This window comes from Dermacentor silvarum, chromosome 4, assembly GCF_013339745.2.
Source record: "Dermacentor silvarum isolate Dsil-2018 chromosome 4, BIME_Dsil_1.4, whole genome shotgun sequence".
NCBI classification, from domain to species: domain Eukaryota; kingdom Metazoa; phylum Arthropoda; class Arachnida; order Ixodida; family Ixodidae; genus Dermacentor; species Dermacentor silvarum.
In genome coordinates, this window is record NC_051157.2 from 131,245,019 (window position 1) to 131,252,993 (window position 7,975).

The following is a 7,975-nucleotide window of genomic DNA, read 5'->3' on the forward strand; positions in this document are numbered from 1 at the left end:
AGGACAATGAGAACAAGTGTGGTGCCCGTGCATAACCTTCGAGATTGGGCAGCACCCGTGGCATGCTGGGAATCTCGGAGGCCGTGTTCTGGGGTCTACATCACATCCGCTAATCGTCGGGCATCCCCGTCGTTTGCTGTTAATAAACCAAATCTGATAGCTACCAGCCCTGCAGCTTCGCAAGTTTGCTTCAGTAGTGGTACGCACTACGTCACCAATACACTTAAGTACCTAATATAGGTGAATTAATGTCAATCAGCTATTTTTAAGCCAGTGGTCTGTTTGGAAAATAGAAAAGTCTGTTACTAAACCTTCTTTCGCATCCTGTTTCACAGTGGTAATACAAAGATGTGCATCCTTTGCATGTGAAAGCACCGCAAGTTGTCCCTGTACAACCAATATGCCTGTAGCACAATGTGCAGGTACCCAGAGAAGTTTCCAGTACATGAAAGCGATGGTAAAACGAATCTTTGTCCAAGCTTGAGCACCACACTGTGTAATTGAAAGGTGTTATGTAGTCCACAGTTCCAAGTGCAGGCTGCCCCTGTCAGCTCCAGAGTGCATTCTTAGACTGACAGTAAATTCGGCTTTCTTGTGGCTTCAGTGTTAAAAATCTTGTGTCAATAGTAGCTGGTGTAGTGCAGTAGCTGGTGTGGTGCAACACTCATCGGGTTCCTTGGAAAAAGGTTCTCTATGGGGATGAAGGGGGTTTTAGCAGTTGATAAGCTTTGCTTATCAGCTGCTAAAGCTTGCTTATATACTATAACTAATAAGCTTTGCTTATCCACTGCTTTTTGCTTTCGATAATTATGATAGCGCAAAAAACGTTGAAAGAAAAGCACAGGACAATAGGAATAATACATGTTCTGTGACAAACTAAGACCAGTGTCATGCTTCTTTCTTTGTGCCTCCCTTTTATCTTCTTTTGCTTGCCATGTTGAAACTGTAGCGAAGCGTTGGAACTCTGAAGTGGGTCGTCCACTCCAGCGCCTTCTAGTGGGTCGTTTGCTTCGGCTCTCGAGCGCCGCTCGTGCTGAGAGTCCGTGCTGCGCTTTTTGGACTGTCGCCCTTGCGCTGATTTAAGTGCCGTCCAATAAACACCCTTATAAATTGGTGGAGAGTGCTGTACCCTCAAAACCGCTCCGAAACCCCTTCGATGCCCCTGGAGCTTCGATCCCATGCACTACCATCTGCCATGTCGCAAGAAGCCTCCCAGCAAACGACCCACTAGAAGACGCTGGAGCGGACGACCCACTTCAGAGTTCCAACGCTTCGCTACAAAACTAATAACTATAAATAGCTTGCAAAGTTTGCCATTCTCCTAAAACTTAATTTGCTTCCTAGATCATGCCACCGGCTATGTGCACTTGTGCTCTCTTTCACAGTACTAATGACATTACCTTACTCGACCTACCAACTCTCTGCTGTGTGTTTTGGATGCTTGTTCTGTATCTTCTCAAGATGCATATTTAATGTACTTGTCGTCTTTTTGCTCTTGGATGCAGGTTACGAATTATCACCACCGCTCTTCTGATCCTGGCCATCGTCTCTGCAGCCAAGCAGTGGCAGGAACTGTCGGCCTGGTTTCGACTACAACTGAACGAAGCGCTTGAGCGATGGAAATGAGCTGACGCGGGGCATTCTTGTCCAGAAAGCAAACCAGCCAGCCGCACTTGCGCCCAGGCTGGCCTCCGCGTGGCCCGCTCGTGCCGCAAGTTCCGGCTGAAGCAATGTCCGCGACGGGCACCAGCTCGGAACCCCCACCTTGAGTCACGCCGAGCCGTGCCGTCAGCGTTGCATTTGCCACCAAGCAAAAATGGCCCGCGTGCCGAGACTTGCCCAAATCGGAGAGGAGCAGACGTCGTCGCCTGTCGGACAAAAGCTCTGCACTGCTGCGCCCTTTCTTTCTGAACTCTCTGCGGGAGTGAGTCGTGCATAGTTGTGTCGTTTCGGACCGTTCTCTTCCCTGTTCACCCCGTTCCGTGTTGTCTGTCTCTTGAAGCATGCGCTGCTGCAGAATCAACTCGCATGACATCGTTTGGAATGGCCACCACTGCAGAGTGTGCGTGCTGCTGCTTACTGCGCGGTGCCGACACAGCGGCCCCCTTCCTTTTTTGAACGCAGCTGCACTCCGCCGTTTAACCGTTAGATTGGTTGGTGCCTTACATGTTGTCACCGTGGAGAGGAGCACTTGTTTGTTGTTAGCGACTCTGCACACCAGAGATAATTTCGTTTTATTTTAGTTTAGCTGCTGCTTTTATGAGTGGGAGTTGTCTGCAGGTGCAGAAATAGTAATCTTGCTTTATTTTGGTTAGGAGCAGCTAGCGTTCCAGTTCTTTCTCTCTCTCCCAGCTTTGCCCCTGCATTTGAGTTTGTGCAGTGAAAATCTGACAAATTTGTGTCCCTCCTTTTCACTGCATGAAAGGGTGCCTTTACTCTCCCATGCCACCGCCCGTGCATTCAAGCCGAGAACTCGATCTCTGACCTGGTGATGTCCGACTAAAAGCAGCACATCGGCAGCTGTCGCATTTCGACACATTCCAAAGCATATCATGCGAGTGACTTCATAGCAGCTGCTGCTACGCCGGCTTCCTTAACTTTGTGTGACAAAGTAGGATTGCTGGTCACGTCAAGCTTTTAAGGCGGTAAGCATGTTGCGTTCACACTACATGTATACCGGCCTACATGTGTGTATGATGTGTAAGTCATTCTTTTAAATATTCTGTGATAAGTGAGCAAAGGGATTTTGGAGTTATGGCATCGACTGCGTAAGCCTTGCCATTTGAGGAATGACATTTTACCTCCCCAACAGGCCCGTAGGGAAACGCAACACAAACTGTCCGTTGCTTAATTTCCTCGGGACAATTGTGTAAGCAGTTCTTCCATGCCACTGCTTTCCTCTTGTTTTTTTCCTCCTCCTCAATAGGCCGGGCAAGTGTTTTGCATTTGGATGCTTAGCCCATTATTAACGTGCTTTATAGGGCATCATGTTATAGTGATGACAGTGTTGCTCTGCGATCACATTGTTTGTTCTTTTTCTTGCACTTGGTCTTCGTTACAGCGAAGCCTATGTTGTAGGTGAATGAATTCGATGCATTCCACGTCAAACTGGTGATTGTACCGTGTAGGTTGGTGTCTGTCATGACTCTTGCTTTAATTTACACCCGGAAACATGGAAGTTCTCTATTCTGCTGTCGTGAGACGGCATTGCTGTCGTGAGACAGCATACATTTCATCTTTTTTTAGCAGTATGGCCACCACATTTTTATTTTGTTGTCTGCATGTGAGCAAAACAAAAGCATTTTAATTCCACTTAGATTTGCATGTTTTACGCTGCAGAGCTATCACTTGCGCGAAGCAGATGTTGGAAGTACTACTAGTGAAGAGCTTGTGCATTTTCAAGCTGCAGGATGGTAGTGGTTTCGCAGTTTATAGAAATGTCTATTGGCTTTGCTGCAATACCAAAGTGTCGTGTTCTTGTCAAAGAGGAAAAATGAGATTGTATGAAGTGAACACTTTTTAACAGCGTCACAGTGATATTGTTATGCTGAAGGTGACCTAGGCTGTTTATTATACCTTAGTCTTTGATGACTGAAAGTGCTGCCCTATGTCTGATCGAAAATTAAGTTATTGGCGGATGCTTTTTTTGTTGGTATTGTCGCAGTGAATGTAGATATTGAGTATTTGATGTGTATAAATTGGATTATTGGCAGTGTTGTTTAATGAATCTGACACTTCAGTAATTGTTTCAAAGATTGAATAAAAAGGAAAGTATACTTGATTTTCTTTAACCTGTATTGGACAAATGCATGTCATTTTGCTCTAGGTCATTGTCATGAAACAGGAAAGTGCTGATCAGGTTGCTGGGCACATGGTTCTGCATTGTACGCATCCACACTGTTGTCACCTTTGCATACGTAGTATGTCTCATTTGAGGCACTTCGAAAGCACAGGTCATTACTGCAGGCATTATTAAAAGGGGCTTGTGATAGACCAAAATGAGATAAAAAAAACAAAACGAATCCTTTAACGTTTCATTAATTGATGTCCATTGAACGGCATCTATATTTTCCTCGATTTAACAAAGTGTGTTTATCACTAATTTCAATGTAACGAAATTCCGCCGCTGCCGCGAGAGATGACCGAGGCATTAAATGGAAAATACACTGCAGGCACCGGTAGCCAAATGGCTGAACTACATGCAGCTGTGTGTGGACGCTCCACGCTCGGCAACCTAGCTGAGAGTGATGTTACAAGGTGACGAGCCGTTAAAAGGTGGAAGTCTCATTTAGCACGGGCTTGAACGTCGTACCTCACACGGCAAGTGGGGGTGGGGGGCGAACGTCACTCTTTGGCCTGAAAGGCGAGGCATTGACAGCGACAGCAAAGTATTAAACTATTACACGAATGCTCATAATTTCATGGGGAATAAGAATTCCAACAAACATTCATTTACTAACTGAACAAGAGTGATGCCATGTGCCCAAAGATGCATTAATATGACAAGAGCCCTTGCGGCCACCGTTGGTGTGACAGGCACTGCCAGTGAGGAGCGCATGTGCTTGTCCCAAAGCGAACGTTGCTTGCTACTGCTGCCTTCATGGTTTCAACTGTACCACTCGTCAAAAAACTTGGCTGGTCATCCGACTTCCAATTTGGGGTGCCCGTCTTGTCACATGGAAAGACGGTCAAGCTACCTCTGCCTTCTCTGCTCGCCATGGCATTGAAAGCCAATCACGTGACCTCCAGTGCGCAGGCCATGTGCATGCTCCGTCGCACCCTAGACAGCATGATGCAAACAATAAAATGCCATGGTTTCCAGAAAACGTGTACGCTTGCCGGTGTGCACAAGCTCGTGCCTGTGCGCGTCTGCAAGTGGTGTACAACATCTCGTGCGCATCGGCATTTGCGTGTGCAAGCATCTGCAGCAAAGGCTGTGTGAATATTGGAAACTTTAGAATAAAGAATCGATTCGGTCATCGAATTGAATATGACGGTTGCACTGCTGCGCATGTTAACCCTATTAGGGTAATGTCCGTACACCTCCAATACAGCATCTGAGCAACGTAAAATCTCCATTAGCTACACAACTTCCATTACTCTGCCTCATTCGTGGCTAAACATTTCGCTTTGTGTCGCTTTGTTTTTATATTTAGAATTAAAAAGAATATATGTTCAATTTGTTATTTGCATGTTTGTTGTGTCATCAAACTAAATAGTCACTATTAAATAATGGGAATAGTTATAAATACTTGACGTTGTCAACTAAACGCGATAAAACAAGACATTGAAACAAAACAATGACTTTCATGCCATCCACAGTGGACATGACGTACTAGAGCCCACTGCATCACTAGACTTTTCTGCCAAAGCCACAAGCATTTGCAATAAGATTTTCTTTAGACATGGCATTCTGCAGTGGATATCGTTTGTTACTATTTATAGATGCAGCGGCTGTGTCCTCTCATCTGATTAAATAGTATTGATGCGGGTTTCATGGTAACCTACTTGGTACAATAGTGGCACCATTTGCCTCAACCATTCCAACTAAAGAAAAAGTACTTTTTTTTTTATTTCGCTTTGCCAGTGCCACATACGCATTTCTGGTTTGGTTGCGAAAGTATACAAAAATGTTGATTTGGGGCCCACAAGGTTACCTTTATTAACTTGAGTGATAATGCATGACTGTGTATGCTCCGAAGAGCCCAGAGTTTCAGAACAAACTGCATATTAATTCATTGTGCTCCCTTCGTGCTTTTAATGAAGCATGTTTTATAATCTGCTGTGTAATGACAAACTTTCTTATGTTAATAACAGGATGTGAAAATTGTTTTAAATGGTTACAAAAGGAAGAAGCATAGGGGAATAGTGAAATTTCCAAATCGAATCGAGTTCGAATATTCGCGAAAGATGACCTGCGAAAATGAAATGTTTTATTTATAAACACAAGGAAGTGGTGGTGGTGGTAAAAACTAGTTCGTCAACAGAAAAGGATTTCTGGAATTACATGTGGGCTTCTTGATGGCTTCGTGAGGTGCTGGTCACTGCAGCGTCCCACTGCTCTCAATCAGAACACGGAAAGTTTACGTGGAGTACTTGTGGTAAAAAAAAAAAAAAGCCTATTGGTATTATTTATACATGGCTTATTTACCGCCATATTGAAATACATGCAACGCATTCATTTTTAAGGCCATTTACATACATGCAATGCCGTTTGCAAATGAACATACGATCAACTGCGGAGCTTTTAAATGAGAGACAACCACTTTCAATTATCTGGCGCACCATTGCAATGACAGTAATAAAAGACGTGTGAGCTTGCGGAATCACAACCCAATTTTCAGCGTACCTGTTTCTTTTGAGCAGTTGAATTGAGAAATTAAGTCTCCTGTAAGTAAATAAACGACATACTTTAAAATGTCTGCTTATGACTAGTAGCCCGTTTGAAACCTTGCCTACACAACGCTTTTGAGCACTTATTAATGAATTATTTACAAACGCAGTAATTCATCTGCACATATTTTACTTCGCAAGAGCATTAACCACAATGCCCCCACCCATTGTCGCTAAATTTGATCTAGGTGGTGTTCACAGTTCTCAGAGCAGCGGGCTAAATTTTGCGTTCGAAAAACGCTTGTAAGACTCTGGATTGCTTGCATACTTAATTTACTTGTAACGGCGTAATTAATCCGCACATTTTGAACTTCGCCTAACATAACTGATAACCTGCTCCTAATTTTACACCAGAGAAAAAAAAAAAAGAGGAATTCACCACCCGAGCACTCAGTACAGATGGTGAACCAGTGAAGCTGAAACGTGCGGCCCCGGTGTTTATCACTGGGCTAATCCCGGCGGTTAATTAAAGTATTTCTCAATTATTGGTTACATCTTTGTGTTTCTTAATGAGGCTACACACACGTTTGGCTGCGACGGAGAGAACGACGTCACTGACATACGGTATGCCCGCAGTCCTCCGTTGTCGCTTGCGTTCGATGTCTCGAGTTTGCTCGGTGGCGTGGTTAGCAGCATTCGCCTGCCATTGCCACTTGCGATTCTTCGAAATTTAATTGCTTCAAAATTAAATCTGTCCATTACGTCAGACAATGCATGGCTCATGCCCCCTTAAGCAATGGCTCATACCCCCGTAAACGCGTCATTACGACCACAGAAGAGAATTAAAATTCTACGTTAGAATGATGAGCGGCAACGCAGCCAGGTGTGGAAGAAGAAGACGACGAATGCGGGAGCGAATGCGGGAATCGAGGGGCGCTACGAGCCAGCTGCGGAAGAAGACGACACTCGAGCCAATGCTGATGATGATAGTTTACTCTGGACAGGCTGCTACCAGACGCTTTTTCGTTTCGCCTAGCCATATAATGCTTCCCTTTAAAAAGGGAAGCATCAAATGATTCTGATTACGTCGATTACGTTGATGAAACGTTGATTACATCTCACTATTCTGTCTCTTTTTCATGATCATTATTCAATCACTTCTTCTCTTATTCGTATTGTATTTCACGTGCAATTATGTCGACCTTGTCTTCTTTAGCGTCGACCCTTGACGAAGAAGCCAGATGGGCCGATTCCAGAAAAAATGAAGGGTATGGTGCAATTTTTATTAATTTTCGACTATATTGTCACGAGCAATGGCAAAGACAAAGACATTGTAGTGGGGCTGGGTCAGAGGCTCTCTTGTCGGACTGAAACCTGCTGGAACCTGTGCGCTCTGTGCTGTCTTGACTAGGCAAGCGCTAGCCGTTTACGGTTCACTAAATACTCCCCGTAACATCTTTTTGGTGGAGGTTGCGGGCTCTATTCCACCCGGCCCTGGATCTTCGGAGCGGACGCCACGTTTCTCCCGCCTCCATGGCTGAAGACAGTACGCAGTCATTGCAGCCCGCGACCCCAGCACGTTTTGCGGCACGGACAACAAAGACGTCGACGATTGGCTCCTATTGTACGAGCGCGTCAGCAA

The 7,975-nt window shown here is 44.9% G+C and overlaps 1 protein-coding gene across 11 annotated transcripts in view; it reads left to right on the plus strand.

The window, feature by feature from the left end:
* LOC119450630 (transmembrane and coiled-coil domains protein 2) overlaps positions 1-3,791 on the plus strand; it is a 90,945-nt gene extending 87,154 nt beyond the window's left edge. For all 11 annotated transcript variants that reach the window (XM_049666089.1, XM_049666087.1, XM_049666084.1 and 8 more), the window contains one exon: positions 1,506-3,791. In XM_049666089.1, the coding sequence (XP_049522046.1) occupies positions 1,506-1,626 (121 nt within the window). In that variant the 3' untranslated portion in view covers positions 1,627-3,791. The remainder of the gene's footprint in view (positions 1-1,505) is intronic.
* Positions 3,792-7,975: the final 4,184 nt, after the last annotated feature.